The following is a 16,675-nucleotide window of genomic DNA, read 5'->3' on the forward strand; positions in this document are numbered from 1 at the left end:
TCTCTCACAGCCTGTGGGAAATTCCCATACAGAGGGGACTGAACTGTTGCAGGGGTGCCTTCATCAAGCTAGCACCCCAGGAGAGCAGACAGCAAGGGAAGAATGAGAAGCCCCTGAGATCGGGCAGGGGAAGAAAGAGGACCCTCACTCCGGGACCACGCGGCCCTCAGAAAGAAAGGGGGGAGGGGCAGGCATTCACGAGAAAACCATCACTCTCCAAGTTCTCTCACAGCCTGTGGGAAATTCCGATACAGAGGGCACTGAACTGTTGCGGGGATGCCTTCATCAAGGTAGCACCCCAGGAGAGCAGATAGCAAGCAAGGAGGGAGAAGCCCCCAGCATCCAGTAGGTGAAAGAAAAAGCCCCTGCCCTAGCCCAGAGCACCAGCACAGCCAGTCGGCCAGAGTGCCTGTGCAGCACAGTGGGCTCAGAATACACAGCTCTTGACCCCCACCCAGTGGTGGCAGGTGGAAGCTGCAACCAGTTATTTCCAGAATGAGGAAAAATAAATCCATGTCCTCAAGCAGTATGCAAAAATATATTAAATCTCCAGATGGAAACTTCCAGAAGGAAAATGACAAGCACCTAGAAATCAATCCTGAAGAAATAATCCTGAAATTATAACCTGAATGACACAGAATTCAAAATAGCTATCATAAAAAAGCTCAAGGAACTACAAGAAAATACAGATAGACAATTCAACAAACTCAGGAAATTCTTCACGAGAGACTGAAAAAGGAAAACCATATAAAGAAAAACCAATCAGAAAGGTTTGAGATGAAAAACACAATGGAGGAGATAAAAATATGGAATCTTCAAAGAACAGAGCTGACAATATGGAGGAAAGAATTAGGAATATTGAGGATAGGAATGCAGAAATGCTCCAGAAGGAGAAGAGAGAACTAAGACTAAAAAGAAAGAAATTCTCTGAGAAATATCCAACTCAATTAGGAAATGCAACATAAGGATTATATTCCCTCCTTCTTCCAGAGGGAGAAGAGTGGGAAAAAGGAGCAAAGAGCTTGTTCAAAGAAATAATAGCTGAGAACTTCCCAAACCTGGAGAAGGACCTGGAATTACAAGTAAATGAAATCAACGGATCTCCTAAATATAACAAGGCATATAGTAGTAAAGCTGGCAAAAGTCAATGATAAAGAAAAAATATTAAAGTCAGCAAGACAAAAAAAAATAATGTATAAAGGAATTTCTATCAGGCTCTCAGCCGATTTCTCAGCAGAAACTTTATAGGCTAGGAGAGTGGAATGATATACTCAAAATTCTGAAAGATTAAAACTTTCAGCCAAGAATACTCTATCCAGTGAAAATATCCCTCAGATATGATGGAGAAATAATAACTATCCCAAATAAACAAAAGCTAAGGGAAGTTCACTGCCACAAGATCTCCACTACAAGAAATACTCAAGAAGGCCCTCATGCCTGAAAAAACAAAAGAGAGTGAAGGGGGATACAAAGCTTTGAGCAAGGAGAAAAACAGGTAAACAAAATCAGAAAAATTGCAGCTATCAGAATAGGTTAGCAAACACTTAATTATAACACCAAAGATTAAGGGAAAGAAAACACTTAAAATAAATATAACCTCATCACTTTAAACACAAACTCACAACACAAGATGGAATAAGTTGTGACTAATAATAACTTAAAAGGGGGAAGAGGAAAGAGGAAAGGAATGGACTTAGTCTAAGAGGCCATAAGAAAATGGACTATCTCATATACGAGATTTTTAATACAAATCTCATGGTAACCACTAAACAAATAATCAGAACAGAGAGACACATGCAATAAATAAAGAGAAAACTAAGAAAACCATCAAACAGAACTACCAAACTGAATTAGCAGTCTGAAACACATGGGATGAGAAAAAAAGGAAATGCAGAAGAACCGGAAAATGAGCAATAAAATAGCAACATTAAGCCGTCATATATCAATAATCACCCTAAATGTGAATGGACTGAATTCTCCAATCAAAAGACACAGAGTGTCGGGATGAATTAAAAAACAAGATCCAACAACACGCTACCTCCAGGAAACACATCTCAGCTCTAATGACAAAGACAGGCTCAGAGTGAAAGGATGGAAGACAATACTCTAAGTTAATGGCAAACAAAAGAAAGCAGGTGTTGCCATACTTCAGACAAAGTTGACTTCAAGAAAGAAAGCAGGTGCTGCCATATATCTGACAAAGTTGACTTCAAGATAAAACACGTAATGAAAGACAAAGTTGACTTCAAGATAAAACACGTAATGAAAGACAAAGAGGGGCAATATATAATGATAAAAGGGACACTTCACCAAGAAGACATATCACTTATAAATACATATGCACCCAACACAGGAGCACCAAAGTACATAAAGCAACTATTAACAAACCTAAAAGGAGACATTAACAACAACACAACAATAGTAGGGGATCTTAACACTCCACTTACATCAATGGATAGATCATCCAGACAGAAAGTCAATAAGGAAATAGTGGACTTTAACGAAAAACTAGACAAGATGGGCTTAATATATATAGAGAGAGCACTCCATCCAAACACTGCAGATTACACATTCTTCTCAAGCATGCACGGAACATTCTCAAGGACAGACCATATGTTGGGAAACAAGGCAAGCCTCTATAAATTTAAGAAGATTGAAATCATAACAAGCATCTTTTCCAACCATAATGCTACACAACTAGAAATCAACTACAAGAAAAAAACTGGGAAAGTGACAAAGATGTGAAGACTAAGCAATATGCTACTGAACAACCAATGGATTACCAAAGAAATTAAAGGAGAAATCAAAAAATATCTAGAGACAAATGAAAATGAAAATACACCATACCAACTCACATGGGATGCAGCAAAAGCAGTCCCAAGAGGGAAACTCATAGCAATACAGGCCCACCTTAACAAACAAGAAAAATCCCAAATAAACAACCTTAAACTACACTTAATAGAAATAGAAATAGAAGAACAAATGAAGTCCAAAGTCAGCAGAAGGAGGGAAATAATAAAAATTAGGGCAGAAATACATGAAAATGAAACCAAAAAAAAACAGTAGAAAGGATCAGTGAAACAAAGAGCTGGTTCTTTGAGAAGATAAACATAACTGACAAACTCCTAGCCAGACTCACTAAGAAAAAGAGAAGGCTCAAGTAAACAAAATTAGAAATGAAAGAGGAGAAATAACAATGGATACCACAGAAATGCAAAGGATTATAAGAGAATACTATGAAAAACTACATGCCAACAAATTGGACAATCTAGAAGAAATGGATAAATTCTTAGATTCATACAACCTCCCAAAACCAAATCAAGAAAAAATAAGAGAATCTGAATAGACGAAACACAAGTAAAGAGATTGAAACAGTAATCAAAAACCTCCCCTCAAAAAAAAGTCCAGGACCGGATGGCTTCTCTGGAGAATTCTACCAAACATTCAAAGAAGATTTAATACCCATCCTTCTCAAACTAATCCAAAAAAGTGAGGAAGACCAAACGCTTCCTAATTCACTCTATGAGGCCAACATTACCCTGATCCCAAAACCAGACAAAGACAACACAAAGAAGAAAAATTACAAGGCAACATCACTGACAAACATAGATGCAAAAATCCTCAACAAAATACTGGCAAACTGAATACAGCAATACATTAAAAGGATCATACACCATGATCAAGTGGGATTCATACCAGGGAAGCAGGGATGGTTCAACATCTGCAAATCAATGTGATACACCACATTAACAGAACGAGGAATAAAAAGCACATTATTGGAGACAGCATTTGACAAGGTCCAACATCCATTTATGACCAAAATTCTCAACAAAACGGGTACAGAAGGAAAGTACCTCAACATAAGAAAGGCTATATATGACAAACCCACAGTCAAAATCATACTCAATGGGGAAAAACTGAAAGCCATTCCTCTGAGAACAGGGACAAGACAAGGGTGCCCACTCTCACCATTCTTATTCAACATAGTACTGGAGGTTTTGGCCAGAGCAATTAGGCAAGAAAAAGGAATAAAAGGAATCCAAATAGGCAATGAAGACGTGCAACTCTCACTGTTTGCAGATGACATAATTTTATTTTTTATTTATTTATTTATTTTGTGAGGAAGATCAGTCCTGAGCTAACATCCATGCCCATCTTCCTCCACTTTATATGGGACGCTGCCACAGCATGGCTTGACAAGTGGTGCACTGGTGCGCGCCCGGGATCTGAAACTGGGCTGCCAGCAGTGGAGCGCTCCCACTTAACCGCTACACCCCGGGGCCAGCCCCCAACATGATTTTATATATAGAAAACCTTAAAGAATCCATTGGAAAACTATTAGAAATAATCAACAACTACAGCAAAGTTGCAGGGTAGAAAATCAACTTACAAAAATCAGTTGTATTTTTATACTCTAATAACGAACTAACAGAAAGAGAACTCAAGAAGACAATCCTATTTACATAATTGCAACAAAAAGAATAAAATATCTACAAACAAATTTAACCAAGGAGGTGAAAGAACTATACAAGGAAAACTATAAGACATTATTGAAAGAAATCGATGATGACATAAAGAAATGGAAAGATATCCCACGCACATGGATTGGAAGAATAAACATAGTTAAAATGTCCATATTACCCAAAGCAATCTACAGATTCAATGCAATCTCAATCAGAATCCCAACGACATTCTTTACAGAAATAGAACAAAGAATACTAAAATTCATATGGGGCAAGAAAAGACTCCAAAGAGCTAAAGCAATCCTAAGGAAAAAGAACAAAGCTGGAGGCACCACAATCCCTGACTTCAAAAATACACTACAAAGCTACAGTAACCAAAATAGCATGGTACTGGCACAAAAACAGACACACAGATCAATGGAACAAAACTGAAAGCCCAGAAATAAAACCATACATCTACGGACAGTTGATCTTTGACAAAGGAGCCAAGAACATAAAATGCGGAAAGGAAAGTCTCTTCAGTAAATCGTGCTGGGAAAACTGGACAGCCACATGCAAAAGGATGAAAGTAGACCATTACCTTTTGCCATACACAAAAATTAACTCAAAATGGATCAACAACTTGAACGTAAGAAATTATAAAACTCCTGGAAGAAAACACAGAAAACAGTCTCTGACATCAATCATAGAGGGATCTTTTCAAATTCCATGTCTACTGAGACGAGGGAAACAAAAGAAAAAATAAACAAATAGGATCTCATTAGACTAAAGAGCTTCTACAAGGCAAATGAAACCAGGATCAAAATGAAAAGACAACCCACCAGCTGGGAGAACATATTTGCAAAACATATATCCGACAAGGGATTAATCTCCACAATATATAAAGAACTCACACAATCGAACAACAAAAAAACAACCCGATCAAAAAATGGGCAGAGGATATGAACAGACATTTTTCCAAGGAAGATACACAGATGGCCAATGGGCACATGAAAAGATGTTCAACATGACTAATCATCAGGGAAATGCAAATCAAAACTACACTAAGATATCACCTTACACCCGTTAGAATGGCTATAATCACCAAAGGAAAAAATAACAAATGTTGGAGAGGTTGTGCAGAAACGGGAATCCTAATTCAGTGCTAGTGGGAATGCGAACTGGTGCAGCCTCTATGGAAAACAGTATGGAGATTCCTCAAAAAATTAAAAATAGAAGTACCTTATGATCCAGCAATCCCACTTCTGGGTATTTATCCAAAGAACTTGAAATAAACAATCCAAAGAGGCTTATGCACCCTATGTTCATTGCAGCATTATTCACTACAGCCAAGACATGGAAGCAACACGAGTGTCCATCCACTGATGATTAGATAAACAAGATGTGGTATATATATACAATGGAATACTACTCTGCCATAAAAAAAGAGAAAATCGTCCCATTTGCAACAACAAGGGATGGACCAGAAGGGTATTATGTTAAGCGAAACAAGCCAGACAGAGAAAGACCAACACCACGTGACTTCACTCATATGTGGAAGATAAACTAACACAAGGACAGAGAGAACAGTTTGGTGGTTACTAGGGGGAACGGCGTTGGGGCGGTGGGCACAAGAGGTGAAGGGACACATTTATATGGTGACTGACAAACAATAATGTACAACTAAAATTTCACAATGTTATAAAGTATTATGACATCAACGAAAAAAATGAAATACAAAAACTCTCATGTCTAAATTGTATAATAATGCTATCCTATACATCAACGTGTCTCTAGTCATTGGGGGAGAGAATAACACAAAATGTTTCAGCACCCTCATTTACTCAGAAAATAGCTTCCAGTAGTCAGCATGCTGGTCAATTTGAACAAATGGCATAAATCCAGCCGTCTTGTCTTCTTTTTGGTCAAGAGCCAAAGTGTGTTTTAAACTAAAGATTCAAATTCTTCTATGTGACCTAATCATCTTTCCGTAGGATGCAAGATGATTTTCTATAGGATGTCTGCTAGACCACAAGCATCATTTTTGTAAAATGACATAACTCCACAATTATCAATACAATGAAATTAGAAAGATCTCTTGTCTAGTGCTCGTAAAATTCATCTTACATGATTCACTGAAAAACTGAACTTTCATAAAATAAGCAGTATAATTATAGATATATCCAACAAATTTCAGGAAAAAGTTTAAAAATGGATGAATTCATCATCATAAACACATTTTCTAAAAATTGCCATCATATTTACATAAAGGAAATTTTTACTCACGCTTCATTAAGGGGTACAAAAATAAAATCCTTTTCAAAAATATCTACATGCCGGGTCCACGTTTTTACTCTCCCGTGTCGCTTCTGCTGTATTCTGAAAGACAACAGATAACCTATCAAGCTTCTGAAATGTTTCTAGGGCTTTGGCTTATATGCAGCAATTTATAAATTATGAAGATTAAGATGTTAACAGATCAAACAGTTGTATAAGATAATTTAACAAGTTGGAGAAAGAAAACAGAACATCTGAGATGGAGCTAGCAAGGCATGAAACTGCCCATCATTGAATCTGGAAGGAAGAGATATTGAATTCCTGCTACTACATAGTAAGGTGGACCAGTGTTACTATTTTTATTATTGCAGAACTGGTCCTAACAGCTATATTGAGAAGTGTATCACACCATGACCTACGATAACTGAGGAGAAGAGAGCAAGAAAAGCGAGCATTATCTAATAGTAGATGAAGCAGGACAGACTATGAGCCTTGGTCAAAACCAATCACTATCATCAACTCTAATATGCAAAATTAGGAATCACTGAAATAGTAGAAAACATTATTTATACTATGCACGGCAGCCATTAATTCAAGACATTTAACAGCACTTATGACAAAAAATGTACCAACTCTTTGTGTGTATCTTCTGACCAATTATCAGCAAGTATTAGAGCTGAATGCCATCACTATGTGGAGAAGAATTATAAACACAATAACTCAGGCCTAATATGTAGAATAGTACTTCCTTAACTTGTCTGAGAAGAATCATCCAAAGAACTTATTAAAAGTACAGATTCACAGGTTCCTCTCTTAGATATTATGGATGGAACATCTAGGGTAAAACAGAGCAATCTGTATTTAATAAGTAACCAAGTAATTTTTTTTTTAACTATCAGGCATATCTACTGATCTAGATAGATATTACACCTAAAACCTTTATGAATTACAGGTATTCTGGAGGTTTTATAATATTATGGACTATATTGATTTTGCTAATTGATAATAGAATTAAATGATGTTTCCTCAATACAAATAAGTAATCTTTTACTAAGTTAAATATGAGTGACTTACTACATCTGTTACATATTTTCAAAGAGCTTGACTTACGATAGATTAGATGTTTCATGAAGATTTCTCCTCTCTCTCTGATTAAGGCGTTTATAGAAAAAAGAACTGAATATATGAATCCGGTCAGCTTCCTCTTTCTTCAGTTTTTCAAGCACCAAATATCTATTTTATAAAAAATAATTCCAATGTAATGAATTTAACAGTTTATACTAAAAACAGTCAAGCAGTGATCAACTATCTACTTAGCCACCATCACTATTCCTTACAACTGAAAGAAGTTATTAGCAAAGTTTACTTCATATTCTAGACAATTACTACCAGATTATTCTCAAGTAATGAAAAGGGATAATTAAAGGTAAAACTGATTTGAAAGATCTAATATTTTAAAACAAAGTTACATTCACAAATGTTCACAGTAACATTATTTATAATAGCCACAAAGTGGAAATGACAGAAATACTCATCAACTGATGAATGGAAAAATAAAATGTGATATATTCACACAATGGAATATTATTCAGCAATAAAAAGAAATGAAGTACTGATACAGTAACATAGAAGAACCTTGGAAACATTATGCTAAATGAAAGAAGCTAGTCACAAAGGAGCACTTATTTTATGATTCCATGTATATGAAATGTTCAGAAAATGCAAATCCATAGGGACAGAGAAGAGAATGATGATTGCCTAGAGCTGGGAGTGGGGTTGGAGAGAAAAGAGGAGTCACTGCTAATGGGTACTTGGGTTCTTCTGGGGGATGAAAATGTTCTAATATTGATTGTGGTGATGGTTGCACAACTGTCTGAATATACTAAAAGCCCTGAAATGTACACTTTGAGTGAATTGTATGGTATGTGCTTTGTATCTCAATAAAGCTATCATCTTTACATACTGTTTATTTTGTTTTAAACAGTTCCGTTAATAAACCATGAAGACCCAGCCATACACTACTTTTTATAAAAACAGAAAAGAAATAGAAAGAACCTGTACAGTGGTGAGGTTGTAACAATAACTCTTTACAGTGATGTTATATCGGTTCTAATTTTTCCTTGCCTTAGTTGTTTTTTCTATAGGTCTGTATCAAAAGAAATAGCAATGGTTCCTTTATATCACAAAGGGAAATGATGATATATTAAATTTAATTGTTTAGGTTCCAAAATCCCTCAAAGAAGCTATGCAAATTCAAGCTTATGACCATATTTATTTTATTAAAATGAGGATAGTCTGAAAGCCTTGTGAAATCTTACACAGAAACAGAAAATGTACCAGAGAGCACATTTTGTGACCTGTCACTTTTATCATAATATTTGATATTTTTTTTTAAAGATTTTATTTATTTATTTCACCCTCCCCCCAAGCCCCAGTAGATAGTTGTACGTCATAGCTGCACATCCTTCTAGTTGCTGTATGTGGGACTCGGCCTCAGCATGGCCAGAGAAGCGGTGCCTTGGTGCACACCCGGGATCCAAACCTGGGCCACCAGCAGCGGAGCGCGCTCACTTAACCACCAAGCCACAGTGCCGGCCCAATATTTGATATTTCTAAAGCTCAAATTCTGATGAAAAGGACATAACAAATTTCTTGCTTTAGGGCAACTCAGTGTGCCCCTACAAAAGATATTATAAGGCAGTGAATTAGCTCATGACAGTTTAAATCAATTGCTGAATTCTACAATAATAAACTCAAAACAGAGCATGAAGTGAACTATATTTGAGTTTGGGGGCTATACCATACTGGGTGAACCATGCAGCTTTTACCAGCCCAAATTACAATGGCTACTTTGTAAAACTGAAATGAATAAACAAAGGGATAATTCAACTTAAAAAAGAAAAGTTATTTGTTATTTAAGAAAACTGACTCTTTACTTCATATGTAAACAAATCCATGCATTTTAAAGTAACCAGTTTTGTCTTTCTGATCTGATATACATCCAAAAGAATTTCTGTGACTACATATTTTTGAGTCTTTTTATGTATGTGTCTTAGAACTATTAATTTTAGTTAGAACAGCCATGTCTCTTATTTTAGAATTAAAGGTAAACTTTAAGTTTATTACAAAAAACTTGTGGGAATTTCTTTCACTTGGGTGCATTTTTTTCTTTCAGTGTAAAACTTTAAATATCGAACGTCATGGTGAAGCTGTTCACTTGCTATTTCATAAAATGGACAATTTACCAATCACATCATGACTTCTGTAATGGTAGGATGAAGTTAAAAGATGATTCTAAGGTTAATCTGCAACTCTATGTGACTTTGGAAGTAACTTTTATTAACATAATTCCTTTCTTCTCTGCACTTGATTAACATTCTCTAGATGCAATGCCCTTCTACTTCTTGTAATACTGGCAAACTTTGTTTCTGATTTGTAAGAGTCAGAAATGGAAAAGAATGAGCAGCTCTGGTAGCAGCCAAATTACTTATTTTAATAGTGAAGTTTAAAAAAAAGTCTCCTCTATTTAATTCACTTCTAAGAATGTCATGAGACACTAGACAAATATAAACACAGATTTCTAAAAAATCATGGATTTTGTCAGGTTCTCTTTTTTATTTGGAATACTGATTTGCATCAGAAAGGGAAGAACTTGTAGATAATGTAAGTTTACTGTATGAAATTTGTGTTAAAGTGTAACTATAGGGCCGGCCCCATGGCTTGGCGGTTAAGTGCGCGCGCTCCGCTGCTGGCGGCCTGGGTTCAGATCCCAGGCTTGCACTGACACACCGCTTCTCCGGCTATGCTGAGGCCACGTCCCACATACAGCAACTAGAAGGATGTGCAACTATGACATACAACTATCTACTGGGGCTTTGGGGGGGGGGGGCGGGGAATTTAAAGTGTAACTATAAAATCTCAAGTGGGGGCCAGCCCCATGGCTTAGCAGTTAAGCGCACGCACTCCGCTACTGGCGGCCCAGGGCTTGGATCCCAGGCACGCACCGATGCACCACTTCTCCGGCCATGCTGAGGCCGCGTCCCACATACAGCAGCTAGAAGGATGTACAACTATGACATATAACTATCTATTGGGGCTTTGGGGGAAAAAAAGGAGAAGGATTGGCAATAGATGTTAGCTCAGAGCCGGTCTTCCTCAGCAAAAAGAGGAGGAGTAGCATGCATGTTAGCTCAGGGCTGATCTTCCTCACCAAAAAAAAAAAAAAAAAATCTCAAGTGGCCTCCTGAAAATATAAAGAATTTCAAGAATATAAACAAATGACCATAAAATCTCTATTATAATGTAAAAAGTGCAGATTAAGTATGAAATAGAATGAACTAAAATGTAAAGAAAATACGGCAGTTCAACTTATTTTTTAGATCCACTTGTATGCTTTCAAACAAAAAACCATTTTAAATACAAAGACTTAAATAGGTTAAAAGTAAAGGGGTAAAAAAATATATACCAAGAAAACACAAACCAAAAGAAAGCTAGAGTAGTTATATTCATTTTGAACAAAGTAGGCTTAAGAACAAGGAAGATTACCCAGGATAAAAAGGGACATTACATTACAATAAAGGGGTCAATTCTCCAAGAAGACATAAACATGTATGTGCCTAACAACAGAGCTTCAAAATACATGAGGCAAAAACTGACAGATTTGAAAAGAGAAATAGACAAACCTATAATTATAGCTGGAGATCAACAGCCTTCTAAATAAGTGATCAAAACAAGTAGGTAGAAAATCAGTCAGGAAAGAGGTGATCTGAAGAGCACTATCAAACAACTTGACCTAACTGACATTCACAGAACACTTCACCCAGCAGCAGTGTTGCTCTACACATTCACTTCAGACTTTTCAGTAGCTTGGTTTGTTAAGGCAGCATGCATGAGGATTAAGAGATAACATCTTTCTAAAAAAATTATGGGAAAAATGAATAACATAAAATCTATAACTTAACCACCTTTAAGTGTATAGTTCAGTCAGCAGTGTTAAGTATATTCACATTGTTGTGAAACAGATATCCAGAACTTTTTTATCTTGCAAAACTGCAACTCTATATCCATTAAACAACAATCTCTTTTCCCCTGCCCCTCAGCTCCTGGTAACCACCATTTACTTTCTTTTTCTATGAATCTGACTACTTCAGATACCTCATATAACTGGAATCATACAGTATTTGTCTTTTTGTGACTGGCTTATTTCACTTTGCATAATGTCTTCCAGATTCAGCCATGTTGTAGCATGTGACAGGTTTCCTTCTTTTTACAAGGTGAATAATATTCCATTTATGTATACACCACATTTGGTTATCCATGTATCCACCAATGGACACCTGGGTTGCTTCCACCTCTTGGCTATTATGAATAGTGCTACTATGAACATGGCGTGCAAATATCTCTTTGGGACTCTACTTTCAATTCTTTTGCATATACACTCAGAAGTGGGATTGCCCTATATATGGTAGCTCGACTTTCAATTTTTTGAGGAACTACCATACTGTTTTCTCTATCAGCTGTACCACTTTATACACCCACCCTGCAGTGTACAACGGTTCCAATTTGTCTACGTTCTTACCAACACTTGTTATTTTCTTTCTTTCTTTCTTTTTTTTTAATAGTAGCCATCCTAATGCATATGAGGTGATATCTCATTGTGGTTTTGATTTGTATTTCTCTGCTGATTAATAATGTCCAGGATCTTTGCATAAGCTTGTTGGCCATTTGTATGAGATAGCATCTTTTGATGTAGCTATCAAGAACTTTGTTTGAACTTGTCCTTGAATGTGTCTGTTAGGTCTCAAAGCGGTCTACATCTGCAAAGCCAGCCATCTAAAATCTAGGGCAGTTTCTCTTGCCAGCAAATCTATGACACATTTATAACTTAGTGAAACATATTCCATTACCATTAAATCCTCAAATAGAAAAAGTGTCTTTGAAAAGGGGGTATAGTTAACATAAATAGGCATATAATATTACCCCGACATTAAGTAGATCCTGTTGGTTGATGGTGTTGTTGAGTTCTTCTGTATCCTTGCTGATTTTGTTTAGTTCTTTCAATTGTTGCGAGAGGGGAACTGAAGTCTCCAGCTATATTTGTGGATTTTTCTGTTTCTCCTTTTAGATCTATCAGTTTCTGCTTCACATATTTTGTAGGTCTGTTGTATGGTACATACTCATTTAGGATTGCCAAGTCTTCTTGGTGGATTCACTCCTTTATCATTGTCCTCTCTAGCCCTGGTAATTGTTTTTGCTCTTAAGTTTACTTTATCTAATATTAATACAGTACCTCCTGCTTTCTTCTAATATTTGCATGGCATATCTTTTTTTATCCTTTTCAGCTTACATATATCATTATCTCTGAAGTAAGTTTTTTGTAGACAGGACATAGTGTAATCCACTCTGCCAATTTTGGCCTTTTAATTGATATATTTAGTGCATATGAACTGAATGTAGTTAATAATATGTTCTATCTTCTAGTTCACTAATTCTTTCCTCTGTCCTCTCCATTCTACTGTAGAGCTTACTCATTAATGTTTTTGTTACTGTAGTTTTAGTTCTAAAATTTCCATTTTTTTCTTTATATCTGTTTTTTCATAAATTTCACGTGTTCATAACTGTTCATTAAAGAATTTTTATGATGGATGCTTTAAAATCTTTGTCAGATAATTCTAATATCTGTGCCATCTCTGTGTTGACTGTCTGTTTTTTCTCATTCTGTTTGAGATCTCTCTGGTTCTTAGTGAGACAAGTAACTACCAACAGAAATCTGGAAATTTTGAGTATTATGTTATAAGACTCCAGATCTTATTTAATTTTTGTGTTTTAGCAGGCCTCCTCTGGCACCACACTCCAGTGGGTGACATGGGTGCTACCCTCATTACTGTCAGGTGGGGGCAGAAGTTCACCTTCTCTACTAGGCCACTATCAACATGGGGGAGCTCCACGTTACCAACAGACAGAGGTGTTATCCTCCAAGAAACAGGGTGCAACTCGGGCTCTATACTCGACCATAATTAGCTTAGGGTCACTGTGACCCTAACCAATAACAATAACCAATTGTTATTCTTAGCTCTTATTTGCCTTGACCTCTGCTGTATTGATACCACTGAATGTATCTTTCTTTAAAGCTTTCACCTCTCTTCAATTTCATGATATCACTCTTTCTGGATTTCTTCCCTTACCTCTCAAATACTTTCAGAATTTATTTAAAAAAAAAAAAAAAAAAAAAAAAAAGAATTTATTCATGGGAGTCTCTTTCCTCCCTATCAAAATCTACTCTCCAGGTTCGGTCATAGCTCTTTTTCTCATTCTATATCCCTATCTAAGCAATTTCATCCATTCTCACAATTAAACTACCACGTTCAAAGTAAAGCCTCCTATATCTCCAGGCCAGAACTCAACTGACCACCAGAACCATAAATTTTACTGTTTACTAGTACTGTCCCTTTTGCTATATCACAGACATCTAAAAGGGAACTCTTCCCCTCCCCCACCCAAACTTGTTTTGCATTCATTGCTTCAGTTAGTGGCAAAATCATTTAGCAGGTCTCAAATAGTCAGAACAGTAGGAGTTAACTTCTCTCCTTCTTAATATCCATTCAATCAGTCCCGGAGTCGTGCTAAACAATTCTACCTCTTAAAACATTTCATTATTTCCTATTCACTCCAACTAAAATGCCTTAAGTAGGCTTCTTGTATCACCTTTTCTTAAACCATCTCTCATCTAGACATCCACAATGAACATGCTAGCCAAACGATCTTAAGGAAACTCAATTATGATATCACTGCTCTGATCAAAACTTTTCTTTTTTTTTGGTGAGGAATATTGTCCCTGAGCTCACGTCTGTGCCAATTTTCCTCCACTTTATATGTGGGACACTGCCACAGCACGGCTTGATGAGTGGTGTGCAGGTCCGGGCCAAGGATCCGAACCTGCGAACCCTGGCCGCTGAAGCAGAGCACGCGAACTTAACCACAACGCCATGGGGCAGGCCCCAAAACCTATCATTCTTTATAACAATGTTTTCCTTTCCCAAACTGTGGGTTGCAACCATTAGCAGGCTATACAATCAATTCAGCAGCTTTCAACAATCAGATTTTTTAAAAAATTGTTTAAGAAAATACATTTGAATAACTAGAAAATATATTTGAACAACTAGAAAATATTGGAATGCACTAATCACACTGATAGTTAAGTTCTGTTTTGTTTCATATACACAACCATTTTATATCACAAACCAGTAAACACATACAAATTTATACATGTATAAACACACTGCACATACATGTATATGCATGTGTATACTGGGTCATGATGCAAGCTCTTCCAGGAAAGCTTCTTGGTCCCTCATATTTCCAAGCCCCCAAAGAGAATGAAGCATTCTTTTTCTGCATCTTCTGCTTTAATCTCATATTTGTGTTCCCTACAAGACCATAAATTTCTAACGTAGTACTTGGCACAAAGCTGGCACTTGGTGAGCATTTATTGAAGGAAATGAGTGAAACCGTACTTCTGTGCTTGCTCAACAAATTATTACCTAACTTAGGGTAGTAACGATTTTTTAAAGGCTTAAGACACTATAACAACATAATAAGCTATCATTTATGAACACTTTGCATGTGTCAGGTATTTTTCCTAGCACTTGACATGTATTATCTTATTTAATTTTCACAACCCTTTTAGATATTATTCTTCTTCTCATTTTTAAAATGAGGAAACAAAGGTACAGACATTAAATAACTTCCCAAATGTCACACAATAAGTGGCAGTGATGGAATTCAAAACCCAAACAGTTTTGACTCTAGAAAGCAAAGACATACATTATAGAATGTTGAAGATTTGATAAAAGGTTAGTAGAAAATCAACTTACTTCAAATAGAAGTCTATAATAACATCATTTAAAAATTCTCCTTCACTTAGACAGTGCAGGTCCTCATTAGTAACGGAGATGCCTCCCTTAGCTGGAGGTGGTGGATATACTATCAATCTGTAACAAAATAAAAAACCAAGCAAATAAACAAATACATACACATATATATAATTGAAGTGTAATAAAACAAAGAAGAAATTTAAGACTGTTTCAAATGTAAAGGAATTTTCTCACTTTTCTACAGGGCCCATGAAGATGGTGTGACTCTCTCCAGTTTCTTCCTCATCATCAAAAAACTGGAATTCTTGTTTGTTTTTAAGTTGTATTTTAGATTCAAGGGACACCTGGTAAGGAAAATTATAAATTTTCGAAGTCAATTGGTAAAATTTTCAATAAAAAGAGCAAGCACAAGGCAAAAGTGCTTTTTAATTAAAAAGAATTAAAAATATGAATCTAAAAAGTATGCATAATTTTTAACAATTAAAAATAAAGATGAGGGCCAGCCCCCTGGCCTAGTGGACTGCTCTGCTTCGGCAGCCCAGGTTTGGTTCCCGGGTGTGGACCTATACCACTCGTCGACGGCCATGCTGTGGAGGCGACCCACACACAACATAGAGGAAGACTGGCACAGATGTTAGCTCAGGGCGAATCTTCCTCAGCAAAAAATAAAAAACAAATAAATAAAATAAACAGGCAAACTAGGGTCCACTTTATTTGTAGCTTCTAGCACAGTGAAACTCTTCCCATTTTTGTAACAACGGTTTTTCTGGTATCTTGTCTCTAAGATCTCTACTATCCTAGTAAATTAGATTATGTTAGTAAAATCCAAAGAATAGACATAGTGATTTTTTCATTCTAGCAGTGGAGGCCTACCTAAGTTCAGTGGCTAGGCAATCCACGGGACATGGGAGCAGAGGCTCAGGGAACACAGTCCAATGAGCTTGAGGCCTCCAGAATCACGGAGTCCTTAAAGGAAGAGTCTTCCATTGAAATTTGAGTCCATTACAGCTGCCTTAAGGCTCCAGCTGCTCTTTTCTTCCTCTGGAATTATCTCCTATAGCCAATCCTGCAAAAGAAGGGGAA

At 36.5% G+C, this 16,675-nt stretch overlaps 1 protein-coding gene across 5 annotated transcripts in view; it reads right to left on the bottom strand.

Annotated features, from left to right (window-relative positions):
- SENP6 (SUMO specific peptidase 6) overlaps positions 1 to 16,675 on the bottom strand; it is a 133,331-nt gene that overhangs the window by 16,547 nt on the left and 100,109 nt on the right. For all 5 annotated transcript variants that reach the window (XM_058566758.1, XM_058566757.1, XM_058566759.1 and 2 more), the window contains 4 exons: positions 15,827 to 15,936; positions 15,593 to 15,709; positions 7,830 to 7,952; positions 6,729 to 6,821 (listed from right to left, as the gene is read on the bottom strand). In XM_058566758.1, coding sequence (XP_058422741.1) covers positions 6,729 to 6,821; positions 7,830 to 7,952; positions 15,593 to 15,709; positions 15,827 to 15,936 — 443 coding nt within the window. The remainder of the gene's footprint in view (positions 1 to 6,728; positions 6,822 to 7,829; positions 7,953 to 15,592; positions 15,710 to 15,826; positions 15,937 to 16,675) is intronic.

The sequence above is a fragment of the Diceros bicornis genome, chromosome 23 (genome assembly GCF_020826845.1).
Source record: "Diceros bicornis minor isolate mBicDic1 chromosome 23, mDicBic1.mat.cur, whole genome shotgun sequence".
Taxonomy (NCBI): Eukaryota; Metazoa; Chordata; class Mammalia; order Perissodactyla; family Rhinocerotidae; genus Diceros; species Diceros bicornis.